At 37.6% G+C, this 13,701-nt stretch overlaps 1 protein-coding gene across 5 annotated transcripts in view; it reads right to left on the bottom strand.

Moving 5' to 3' along the window:
- Positions 1 to 7,391: 7,391 nt before the first annotated feature.
- The window catches only part of SHOC2 (SHOC2 leucine rich repeat scaffold protein), a 66,834-nt gene continuing 60,524 nt past the window's right edge, over positions 7,392 to 13,701 (bottom strand). For all 5 annotated transcript variants that reach the window (XM_075107691.1, XM_075107690.1, XM_075107692.1 and 2 more), the window contains exons 6-9: positions 12,543 to 12,665; positions 10,283 to 10,420; positions 9,679 to 9,796; positions 7,392 to 7,745 (exon numbers count right to left, since the gene is read on the bottom strand). In XM_075107691.1, the coding sequence (XP_074963792.1) occupies positions 7,537 to 7,745; positions 9,679 to 9,796; positions 10,283 to 10,420; positions 12,543 to 12,665 (588 nt within the window). In that variant the 3' untranslated portion in view covers positions 7,392 to 7,536. The remainder of the gene's footprint in view (positions 7,746 to 9,678; positions 9,797 to 10,282; positions 10,421 to 12,542; positions 12,666 to 13,701) is intronic.

Genomic DNA, 13,701 nt, shown 5'->3' with positions numbered 1-13,701 from the left:
CAGCGCAGCCGTAACAATGCAGGACAAAAAGCAAACCAGATACTACTAGGTCAAGCAAAGCAACTACCAAACTACAGCAAATTACGGATTCATTATGAGTCTCTACAAAGACATACTTTACCAATAAAAAAAGAGAAAGAGGGTGTTGTGGAAAGAGCTTTTAAAAGGCAACACTTGTGTGCAATTTTGCAGACAGCATCTTACTCAGAGGCAGTGGCGTAGATTGATCTCTGAAGACTCTTAAAAGGTTTTGCAATGGAAAAAAATAGTTGCAAGGCATACAGTCAGATCATTAACTGTGCAGCCCAGGCTGCCAGCTGCTCACTCAAATACTCCAGATGGCTCCTCCTCTAAAACATCATCATTTGATCTTGGTAATCAAATTATCTCCCAGTTGTACAATCCTAAGTGAAGCAAGGCTTGTACAAAGAGATGATGCATTTTATTTGACTGAGATGGCTTGCAAAAACAAAACAAATTAGCTTTCAAGGCATTCAGCCTCTTTTCATTGTAATAAAGCCAGCCATCTCTAGCCCTTTAACACCTTTTTTCTGCCATTGCCACCACATACAGTTCAAAGCACCAGCTATATAATGTTGCCCAGCATCCGGATTTCATACAGTATTTGCAGACTAAACACTGAGACACGCAGTAGGTATCTAATTCCACAGCTTCCCACTAGTGGAAAGTAGGTTCTGCCATTAGACAGCAGCGCTGGGAGGCTGTGTCCTGAAGCACTTAGGCTGGATTAACTATACAAACATGTAACCTGTTTGTCTTGCCAGAGTCACGCAAGACGTCGCCTGCACATTTTTGAGGCCTTTAATAGAGCCTTTAGGACATAGGGTGCCAAGAGACATTTTCTTCACTTTTCACTCAATTAGAGCCAAAACGCGTTGTTCTTCTGAAGGCCGGGCTCATCTGTGGATGCTCACTTCAATCATCTGAACAGAAAGTCGTCATGACCAGCAAGATCCCCCCAGTCCCAGTGGCTGCCGAGCGCTGTCTGGCTGACACTGATGATCGGCTGCTACTGGGGCCAGGGGAAATTGGTTTGGGTGTTTGGTTGGTTGCTTTGTTTTTTAAACTAAGGGAATTTTTTACACAGCTTTCTGCAAAGGCTTCAATGAGGAAAATGAAACTCAACCAGTGCACTGTTGGTCTCCAGCTTCTCTTCCAAAGAAACACCACTAGAAATTTCCCAGTAATTTCAGAAAATGTTGAGCTTTGACAGTTTAAAAAGACCAGCTGAAATATTCGAAAGTCATGTATTCCAAAACTATGCACTCTTACTGGCATTGACAGAGTATTTTAAGTCCTGGCATTATTTAAATCAGCATACTTATGTAAAATTTAATAATAATCTTGTTTCTCATACCTAGTTGCAAGAGCTGATGAAAGTCAGCGTTACAGCGAATCAGAGGACTCAATTCATTATTGCAGTGGGCGGCTTCCATCTGAAGTCTAAACCCCAATCTGATCATTGCCTACTGGGATTATCCCCTGCTGGAGTTTAGCATTAAACTTTATCACCCACTCAACTTTCATTTCCATAATCAATCTACACTTCTATTTCACAAACTAGAAGTACACAAAGAACAAAACAGCTTGCTAAAGGCCATGAACTGGGAAAAATAATCAGAGCTGGGACTAGAAAACTACGGAGAAAGGCAACAAGCATTATCACAGATTGGAAGAGGTTTTGTTTGAAGAGAAGCTAAAAAACTAGAACTCTGACTTAGAGGAAAAAATGCTGCCATTTATGGGAAAAACCCTTGAGAGTAGTAAAAAGCAGATGATCAGGAAAAAGACTGTTCATAAGTTTCTCAGAATATAAGAACTAGGAGTCACCAAATGAAATAAGGTGGTGTGGTTTGAAACAGACAAAAGGAAGTACTTTTTCACCCAGCACATAATTATATTGTAGAATTATTAGACACAGGATGTTGTAGAGGCCAGAAATACAAATAGATTTAGAATTTTTAAAAAATAAGCACTTTTTTTCTGTGAATTTGCCTTATCTATCGAGGGCTACTAATTGCAGTGATGCAGATGCTGCTTCCCTTTTCACAAGCCCTTCAAACTCTGGTTGGTGAGGTCTGGAGCAGTATGCCGGAAGAACTGCATGTCGCTGTTGTTTTGTGCACATCTCAGCCCTGTTGGACAGGGGAGGGATGGTCTGTGGTCCAGCATCACTCTTGTGATGAGGCTGGCCAGCTCCTTAGCTTGTGCTCAGATTGCTGGATCACTTATAGCAACAGGGATTGACTCAACTCAAAGACAGACCTTTAGGCAGTTCAATCAGCCCCTCTACTGATTTTAATCAGAAAAGATCTGATGTAAGGACAGAAGTACTCAGATTATTGCAGGAGTGACTGCTGAACTCTGTGAGAACCCACTCCAGTTTTTAAAGATCAGCCACAGCAGGGACACCGCTGCCCTCCTCCTCCTCATCGTATCCAAACTGCTGAGGCCTTTCCATTCTGATTTCAGAGGATATTAGCATTTTTTTGTTTGTAGGACATGCTGTAGGCATGACCTTCTTGAAACTGTCTATCGTAATGAGCTTTACAGAATTAAAAGGCATCAGTTTAAAGCTATGTCATGTCAGCTATGTCATGTCATATTGTCTTTTATTACACCAGAAGTTTAAATGCAGGTGTCTGTCTGATAGGCACCGGAATTCTTCAATTTTGTTGTTGTTGAAATGTATTTTGCACTAAAATCCAAGATTTATTTTCCCTTTCAGAGAGAAAGGGGTTTCGTCTTGGTGGTTGTTTTTTTTTTTACTATATGCCCTACTGTACTATAACAAAATGAAAGTAAAAGATTTTATCAACATCTGCTTTATAAAAGGTGTCCAGCCCACATAGCTGAGTAAAGCAGTTACTGTAATGCAACTTCTGAACTTTCCTGTAATTGCTATACATTAAAATCTGTATTGTACTTAGGGCGGGTGGGCAACCTTTTAAAGAGTGATGAGTATATAATGAGAAAGCAGTTCTTGATAATTTTTGGCACTGCAAAAGTACGACTTACATCCAAGTTAACGTTAGACTAGAAATACTAGAAAACTTTCAAAAGACTCAGTGGCAGCATCTTATTTACAAATATACTATTTATAATGAATGCATTGATACAGAATGACTCTTATAAAAAAGCAAGGCAATCTTTTATATAGACATAACAATCAACATTACAATACTTCAGATTAAAAGTACATTTTTTTGTAGACTGTTTACACTCTCGTTTAGCTTTTAACCACAAAATTAGCGTGGTCTGGTATTTTCCCACAGCAAAAGTCCTGTGCAGTCCTGGTTAAGACCTAAACATCAGAATAATAAACATAATTTTCAGATCTTTGCTAATGTAAAAACAAAAACCATTTGTAGATACTATCGTTCGTTTGTAATCGTCCTTACTGTGCCTTGAAGTTTGTGTTGTGCAAATTACTGCCAACCGCACGTTTCTAATTAGAAGCTATTCTGGCAATCCAATTTGATACAACCGAGGTGTGATACTGACTACGTGGGAACTGTTAGCTGCATCCAGATATGAAGACCTCCCTGATATGGGTTTGTATATGGGTTTGTACTGATTCATAAATTTAATTTCTTTTGGGGTTTAAAAAAAAAACCAAACAAACCTCTCAAAATTTTCTAATAATTAAATAAAAGGTATTTAAAGGTATTTTTCAAACTCCCAGGATTAAAGATGATACTTGAATTCCATGTGACACAACGGGTTTAGGTGCTAACCAGCCAGACAGTTTGACCACTAATTTACTAAATCATGGACATGAGCAAACACGACCTTCAAGAAGTCTGAACATGCACCTTCTCACACATTAGGAAAAGACGGACCAAACTGCAGAGAAAACCTTAAATCCAAAAGAGGCACTGAAGCAAATATTCCACAACCCAAATCTCTTTTTAAAAAGGGTGTATGAATTTCAAAGTTTCCAACAGCATCTGGCAAACAGAGAAGTGCCAGTTACACAGCTGTGTGACCCAACTTCACAGGCAGCGTTTCCACTGCATTTATACTAGACAACTTTGGTGATGAACCTTAATATGGGACAGCCAGAGACAGAATTTAATAGGTTTATATGAAAAGAAAACACTTTTGCAAAGAATTACCAGAATAATAGAAAGAAAGCTTTCTATTCAGTAAATTTAAACGCAATATGTGACCAACATGAGTCACAACAGCAATTATTCCTTCTTTTCGTTATTTAACAAATCCCTAATCTACTTTACACCTTGCCGGACTTCCATAATACTATATAGTCTATAGTACAGTAATTTAGCTTGTTCAATCAAGGCATGATTCAGGACAGCATCTTTACGGGGCATGTGTATATGTACATATTCTTATGTACATAGGCACAGACACATACAAAGTTGATAGTTTGTCTATGGGCAAGCAATCAAGGTCATGATTTTCATCCGAAGTAGAGATTGTCACACTTTTCAATAACCCTTCTAAATTATTTCCCCCGGTATGGCAAGAGGGATAAAGATTTAACACAAGTATCTGGAAATCACCTGTTTCTCCATCTTGTTTTCAAAGATGCTGTAAAGAATTAATTTCTCCACCTTGTCTATGCTTTCATACATATATAGATACATATATGTATGTATGTATTCATACATTTGTCAGGATGAAGTTCTTTCCATTCATACTTTAATTGATCAGGCCAAACAAAATTCTTAAACATGCACAAGCCAGCACGTGTGTGCAACTGAATATCACCAGGCATTAAATACAATTTAGAAACTGCACCAGTTAACAATCCAGCATCCTAGGAAACGCAAAAGTCTTATGTCAGGATGTAAGACTGTTTTGAATGATCAAAACAGCTGCATTTATACCGATCTGTGCATAGATTTGGATATAAATCCATGTATGTACTTATTAAATGGATTTATATGCCTCTATTCCCAATACATGCCACACATTTAATACTTAAACTTTCAGATAATTTTAAAGGACTTTTCAAATTCTTCTTCCTGTACCAGAAATTCTCTCACACTGCTTTTATGCAAATCTGTCGAGACACTGAAAATATTAGCGTGCACCTCAGAATGTATAAAATTAAACTCCTAAAACAGGGCTCAGGATCATCTGGCATTGCAACAACCATACTAGTACAAAGATAGTTTGAAAAAATATCCTGTTTTTAATATAGTAATGAACTAAAACATAGCTTTCTTTATTCCTATAAGTGTAACAAAAAGAATCGTTTGTTTGTAAGCAAGTGTAACGAGCACTATTTTGGTAGCCGACTTCTCCACAAGAATTTAAGTGACAGAGTGTCCGCTCCAAGCATACAGTCATTAACCATGTACCTTAACAAGGTGATAATCAACATATTTACAAACTAAAATCCAATCCTGTCAGCTCTGATAAAAATGGGATTGAGGAGCAGACAGGGAATGAGACCAAGATGCTTGATAACACAAGGGGTCGCCACTTTTGTTTTAAGGAACCCTAGTGACCTGAGGGCACAAATACAGATTTAGCAGTATATTCAGAAGTTAGATTACAGTCTTGATACTGAGCATTTCAGCATCTCCATATTTTAACACCTTAATGCTGAGAAAGATTAACTTCAGGCAGAACTGTAAGGAACTAGCCTTTTATAAACTAAAGTCTAAACTGAAAAGCTACAGTAGATGTAAAAAAAAAAAAAAGGGGGGGGAACAGAGACAGAGCGTGTGAGAAAGAACAGAACATTACTTAGTAAAATCCAGTGACATCTACAATAGTTTTACAGCATGTTTAAGCCCTCTAAGGTTTTATATCTCCACCTGCCTTCCATTTAAACTTAGTCCTTGTTAATGAAGAGACAATACGACAAAACAGAATGCAAATAAATCAAGGCAATACGTGTAAGTATGCCCGAAAGCCAGAAATAATATTCCCCAAGCTTCTGCATGTGAAACAGATTTCCCATGGCATCGGTTGATTTTACTTTGTTCAAAGGTACAGTCCTCTAAGTCACACTACACCAGCAGAAATTCCAGTGAGTATAAACTGGACAGTCCTTGAGTAACCGTGGAATGCAACCGCCTCGAGTTCCTACCCTCCTGGAAAAGGACAACCGGCCCTACAAGTGCAGCAATAGCGTACATCTCCCTGAAGCATCTTCTGCCTTTTAAACAACCAAGAAAGTCAAGATAAAACTGAATGTCCTCTACTTACAGTGTTTCTCTGGAGCTACCAACATCTATGCACAAAAGAAAAAGGTGCCTCTTTTTTAATAGATTGGTTTAATACTGAAACAGATAGAATGAAGTTAAAAAAGAATAATCAGGATACTGAACTGAATATTTTGAAGCAAGTGCCCCAGCTGTGGGGAAAAGTGCATTTAGTTCAGCAGCAAAACAGCACAGTGTGAAGATATTGTGCTTGGACACAGAAGTTCCATAATGGAAGGAGGTACAAGGCAAGTCAAGATATAAAACCATAGTACATTGTTAACCAACCTTAAAACTTACATATATTGCAGTGTTTAAAAGTAAGACACATTCATTTATTGTACAAGGACTATAAGGAATCCTTAAAATTGCCTGTTGTAGTTTATGACCCAACATTTTAATAAAAACGTACATATATATTATTTCCTTGCCACTTAACTGTACTGTTAGACCTCATGGACTTGTTACTTCACAAAGTGAAAACCGCTCTTCACTGAGTATACTCAACTTTTTTACCAATCTGAAAAGGTTTACTTGTGCTAGAAAAGACCAACCGCAAAAGGCTCAGTTCAGATATGTTATGCCTGCAACTGATAACTCAGGGAAGCAAGACTTAAAGGAATTCAAGCTCTTTTTTTCTTTTTTTTTTCTTTTGTTTTGACTGCATCCTCTTCACCTGCCAGTTGTTCTGACAAGTATGTTTTTAGTATACAAACCAGTTGATAAAAATTCATCAGCAGAGGCATATAAATTCTAGATATGATTGATTAAAACAGAGCAAATCAGAATAAAACAAAATCCAGTGATTTACTCTGACTGTAAACAATATAAAAAACACCATTTGCTTCAAATCTCAAAATAAGTTAAAAGAAAATCCCAACCTCAGGACACATTACCCTTTCAGGTTTTGACACAAAAAAAACCAGAGGGAAGAAAACAGAAAAGTTCATTATATAAAGGTTATACATTTCTCTTAACTGAAAGTAAATCTAAGCAAAACTATTTTTGTCCCTTAAATTTAAACTTTGAGTTCATTGGCAATTGCTTTACATGAACTGGCATTTCCAGATTATTCAGACAACTTCCATCAAATTCAGCAAAGAAAACTTAGACAAGCATTTTTACAGAATAAAAAAAATCTAAATGGCTATGATTCCTCTATTAGCAGAAACACATAATGCAGTCTTAAATTTGCCTTTTTATATTATTTATATATTTATATATATATAATATAATATAAAACACCTATATTATATTATATATACATATACAGACAATTACAACATTAATGCAGTTTGTATTTTGTACAGTGTATTGGACAATCCGATTAGCATCAGACCATGGCACGATATGGTCCCTGCATTTTTAGGAACTGAATGATGAAGGAGGGTCCTCCTGCAACAATCTGAGGTGGAAGGTGGCTGAGCGGGCAGTTCTCAATACTCATTATTGACAGTTTGCTGCAAAGAGCCAGCTCAAAGGGAAGGCTGTGCAGATTGGGGTTGTCATTCAAATACAGTTCTTCCAGATTCTCCAGTGTACCTGGTTAAAATAAAATAATACAAAGTAGTGGTTTTGTGATTCATGCAATTCATAATTTTTTACACAGAAGCACTAAGTCCACTTGAAGATTCTTTACTGTGTAGAAGCTAGAGTCAGTGACTCATCTAAACTCCTATTTTCGAGCACCGGAACCTAAGCAAGAACCAATTTGCTTCAGTTTCCCTGTAAAAATAAGCATTACTACATCTCTTTAGATAACAACTGAACTGAGAATACACAGAATAAGAGAACTGAGAGGTACTTCACCGTAACTGTTCAGCCAAGTGCTTTGCAATTGCAGGCAACATTGAATAGCTATCTAGTTAGAAGGGGGCCCAGAAAATATTTATACCATACAGTATGCATTATCTCTATAAAAACATCTATGCTAGACCTTTTATTTAATTCAAACCTATACATTAAAGACCTGAAGCTGTAACAGTAATGTGTGACAGGAAGAAAGCAGGAGAGACCTCTGCACAGCAGTGAATTTATTAAATGGAACAAACCCATGTGAAAAATTCCTCCTGAATTCAGATTTTACAACCTGCCTTTACTACAGATACTGCAATATAGATTAACCAGAAGACGGAAAATGGACTAATTTCTTCTTTCTTAAGACTTCTATTCCTCCACCGCAATCAAATATCAAAATTAATCTGTATCTTTGAAATACACTCCAAACATAGACGTTCTCCTCAAAACATTCCCCATTTTCCAATCTAAAATACCACGAACATCTACTATAACGTAAAAGACTATTTCATCTTTCACAAGAGAAAGCAGCAGCCAGGGCTCAAGGCATGGAAAACCAACCAAGCGGAAAGGCTAAGAAATAATGGGACATAGCTGATAACTATAGATGAAGCAGTCACATATGAAAACAGTTAACTATTCTCTATTCTGTTAAGGCAACTAGCTTTAATAATCAAACTGCACTCCTGCAGTCATATTTCAGGTATGTATTTCACTTACATACTTTAATTCCACAGCTCATTTCCACAGCATCCAAACTCTCTGCACTAACTTACGCACTAAATTACAAAGCTCTAGATTTAGACTGGTTTAGGCTCTTCTCACACTGAGGCACGTACAAGATGAGCAGAAGCTGTAACAGCTCTTCACTAAAGATGCTGGGAGAGACAGACTGTGTCCCAGCCTTCTCCATCTGCACATCACTTTCTTTTTGCTTTGTGTAGCTTCTCCCACTATTTTTCGCTCCATAACAAGCTCTAACTTTAAGATTTTAACTCAAGTGCTCAGAATCATGCGCTGGAGATACTTGTGAACAACAATAAAAGAAACAAGGGCTCTCAGTTTCAGATGCTCTGAATCTCATTTACTCTGCATGTCTCAAGTAGACAAGAAGAATCCTGTTCCTCCCTCTCTTTCTGTAGATTTCTTCCGCCTTGCTTCCTCTTCTTATCTCATCAAGGTGAAAAATAATATGGTGGTCTACAAACAGAAGTGTGTGCAGAGGGACTATCAGCAGAAACGTTTGCTTCAGCTGTCTACACCTTACACAGGGTTTTGTCTACGCCATGGAATTACAGTAGGACCAGTATATTTCCTTTTTGGTACAGACCTCTCTCCAATGACAGGTTTATGAAGTTGAGTGACTGATAATGCACAACTCATGGGAGAATTTGGAGAGAAATGGAATCTCACTATTCCAGGTTAGCGTGTGTTAGGCAGCTTTCTGCAGAAGAACTGAAAAAAGCTAGACCATTTGTATCACTACAGTTCAGCAAGATAAAGATCATACCCGATAGTGCTGTTCCTGTGGCACATGCTTCACATCAGGTTGTGCATATCTAGAAGTTTCACGTGAATTGTGTGGCCTCTACTTATGAGCACAGTAGATGCTTATCTTCTGTGTCAGTAACTGCTTTGGCTCAGGCAGACTGCATAAAAGCAGAAAAAGGGGTCTTACCAATTTCCTCAGGAAGGTGTGTGAGAAGATTCTCTCCAAGCCCAAGGTGCGTCAGATTGGTAAGGTGACCAATACCTCTGGGAAGGGTGGTCAACTGATTATTAGTCAGAACCAATTTCTAAGGGAAAAAACATTTTTAAAAATTAACTTAATGACTTCTGCTTCAAATGACAGCAAGTAAAAAGATATGTAGCTGATAAATTGGTAGGTTCTAGTCTCTAGCATTTGAACAAGAAAATTTCTGCCCTTCAACATTTCAGGCCTCTATTAAGCACCACTAAACATAAAAATAAAATAGTGCATAGTAAAATATCTGCATAAATATAAAAGCTTTCACGAACATGACTGAAATCAGAGGCTATTCCTGTGGCAGTATTGTACTCATGGTACAACAGTTAAACTCTTCAATATTTGTTTGTTCAGTATTAGCTGATAAATCTGAAGTATTAGTGGGAATACATTGTAGATGACGTTGCACAAGATTCTTAACTTTTGGTTCTATGTCCAGTCCCAAATAGTTTCCCTCACCAAACTAGCTGTAATTAAACCAGCATGGTGTAAATAAAGGACGTCAGATGTTTATCTCAGCCCATTATTGTTTCACCTGCAGATCCTTGAGGTAAGCTATTTCATTTGGCAAGGATTCCAGTTTGTTTTCCTCTAGATCTAGCTCTCGGAGTTTCCGTAGATTTCCAATTCCATGGGGAAGTTTCTTTAGTAGATTGTTTGACAAGATAAGAACCTTAAAAAAAACCATACACAGAATTTCAGCAATGCATTTAGTAAACAATGATTAAGACAGAATATTTTAATATTTTCAAGTAATGAAGCCCAAGATTTACCTACATTCAAGTTACAGAAGCAAGCCGAAAAGAAAAAAAATCAAATTAGTGATTAACATAATTTTGTAGAAGTCTTTTAATGATACAAATACCTAGATTTATGACAGAATTCTTTCAAATATTATTTTACGTAACAATAAATGCAGAACAAAGAACACTATTTCTTCAAATAACCAAAGAAAAAAAATTTCTTCCTGGAATTCCCTGTCGTTTTGTTATCCTTCCTTATAACTATCTCATAAGCGTGTTTTACATTATTTGCTGCACTTGCCATGTCCTGCTTAAAAAGCTTAAGACTTCCTCTTGTCCCTATATCCCTTTGGTTAGAAGCAGCAGCAAGTAACCATACAGATCAGAGCACCTAAGCAGAACACTGCGTAGATAGATACCCACTGGCTTTTCAAAATGGTCTCCTATCACACACCTGCCCCTACTAGAGTGTTATCCTCTTGTTTTGATCCTCCTTGCCAAGTTGAATCATAAGTATCCTGGGTTCAAGAAAAGCATCCTTATTTGCAACATCATTTAACAGAGTTATTCATTATACCACAAGGAAGTTATCAGGGGTTACACTAGTATACCCTTTTTCCCCTGGAGGAGTCTAACAGTCCTTGGAAGTAATCAAGCCTCATAACAACACAGCGAGCACTAGGTAATTAATTCCCAGCTGAACAATGCTATTATCTAGTTATTTAACAAGGCACACTGAAACACAAGGATTTGAGAGAGCCCCCAATGTGGACCCTCACCCTAGCCACGCGCAGCTCCCTGCTAAACCAGCCGAGGTTGCAAATGCCTGGCTTCTACCAATCCCAGCTCTCACTAGCTTCGTGTAACATGGAAACACTGAAGGCAGGAACAGAATAGAAAACATGCTAAAAATCAAAATGAAAATCAAAATTAATAAAAGCCAGCATCTCAGCATTAGCACAAGCAGTATTTCTGTGGCCTTCCTTTATGTGCTACGATATACACAGAACGATAAGAATAGTAATGTTTTAATCGCATATCAAGAAACAAAGGCAGGAACAGAAAATATTACCTACATGCAATGCAGCTGACTTAGCACTGCTGTGGGAACCTTCACTTTTGTGTAAACACTGCCCAAGTAGTTCTTTGTATTTGATTCTTTAATTACAGAAAAAAAGTAGCGCTATGGGATCTGCGGACCATGCAGCTCTCCAGCTTCAGCAGCCAGCAGACCACCAGCAAATCCAGTTGTTAGAGGTTACTAACTTCCCAATCACATCAATCACAGCCTTAACTTAAAGGGAACTGGGCCACTAAACAGCTATTACTCTGCCATATAATTTTTGCCCCAAACTACAGGAATTATTAATTATTCAGAGCAGCAGTCACACTGGAAATTGGCAGTTTCGAATATGCCATTTGCTACTGGACTTCAAACAGATTTTTCCCAGTAACTCACAGAGGCTACGAAGTCCCCTCAACTGCCCGAACAAGCACCTCTATCTTTATGTCCCTCCAAGGCAATTAAGTTTGTTTCTCCTGATGATACCTTGGGAAACAGGACTAGGGGACACAACGGGTTTAGTTCGCAGTTTCAACCTACGAGTTCTTATCCCTCAAAGGCTGAGGATTCCCACCCAGCTGCCTACAAGGTTCACAGTGCTACATTCAAGCCAGCTCTGGCTGTAGACCATTTCATTATGTTTTTCTGATTCCTGCTGCTTCCATGCTGGTCTCTCCAGGAATCGAACAGAGTTCAGTGCCATTTCATTTACAACAGCATCTTTCTGTTGAGAAAACTTTTCTTTCTACATAGTTAAAAATATATATGTACTAAACTCTTTTTACACAGACACTCATCTAGTGTCTAAAGAGCAGCATTCAAAAAGCCTTTGAAAACAACCATAAACAGATGCAACACATCTATTTAAATAGCATACATACACATATTTATTTGGCTTCATTTGACCGAAAAGTAATATTGCTTAAACCTGAAATACAGAACACCTATTTGCAGGGATTCATTTAGCTGTTCATTTATACTCTTCTCACCTCAAGAGAAACAAGCCCAGATACATCCTCAGGAATTTTTGTGAGCTGATTAGTCGCTAAGTTCAGTTCTACCATACTAGTCCAAGTCCCGAAATCCAAGGGGAGAGAGGTCAGCTGATTGTCCTGTGATTTAACATATCAAACATTTAGGGTCTGCGCTTGCAAGAAGTTGGCATGGCATCTGAGAGATTAAACAAACTGCTTACAAAATGCCTCATAACAAAATAGTAGATAATTAAATCGGAATAATAAAATGTTGGTAATTGGCCAAATATTTTTTAAATTCCTCAAAACATAACAAGCAGTTCCAGCCTAGAGTAATGGAATTGACTGTGTTACTAAGATGAACTGAAGTGGAAAAATTAGAAGCACATAATTCTCAAGATTTCATGTATCCCAGTAGTTAACACATTTTTTTTGTCCTTTCTTTGCTGAATACAGGGGTGAGGGGGAATAACAGAAAATTCACCATAACTTAGAAAGGTGCTATCAGCAATGCTGGAATCCTAAAAATATATGGAGTTAGCTACCACCCCACCCACACCCACCCCACCCTCAAAAAACCCAACCAAAACAACAAAACAAAAAAACTCACCAAACAAACCACAAAGGAAATATACCTTAATGGCTCTGAGTAAAAGCATCTGAAATAAATCTGAACATCTTACTGCTCAAAAAGTAGCTACAAAATTTGATCTGGACCAGACACTACAAATCTAAAAAAAAAGGTCATAAAAAGTCCTGGTAAACATGCAAAGTTACAAATGGGTATGTGATAGAAAAATGGTCGTAATGCAAATTGGAAATCCATTTGTGCCAAAAGATATTCTAAAACATTAGCTGAGCTTAGATACTGCTCAAACCTTTGCTTTTTTTTAATAATTTAAGAACTTGAAACAAACCCATTCATAGAAAACATCTCTTTTCCCTAGTTCTCTTCACTCTAAGTGTACACAGCACACACTTAAAGGTTCTTTTCCTGTGCTCTACACCTACTGCCAAAAGCCTCCAAACTTAGGTTTTAAAAGAATATATTAAAAAAATTTATATTTTACATAATTTTGGGTTTTTTTATCTAAACTGCAACAGTAGAGGGGGGAAATAAATTAGCTACTCTACATGCTTATGTCTCATTTGAATATTCAAGAACTTTGCAAAC

This window comes from Phalacrocorax aristotelis, chromosome 12 (assembly GCF_949628215.1).
Source record: "Phalacrocorax aristotelis chromosome 12, bGulAri2.1, whole genome shotgun sequence".
Classification (NCBI taxonomy): Eukaryota; Metazoa; Chordata; class Aves; order Suliformes; family Phalacrocoracidae; genus Phalacrocorax; species Phalacrocorax aristotelis.
The sequence above is the reverse complement of the archived record's forward strand: the minus strand, read 5'-3'. Positions and strand labels throughout refer to the sequence as shown.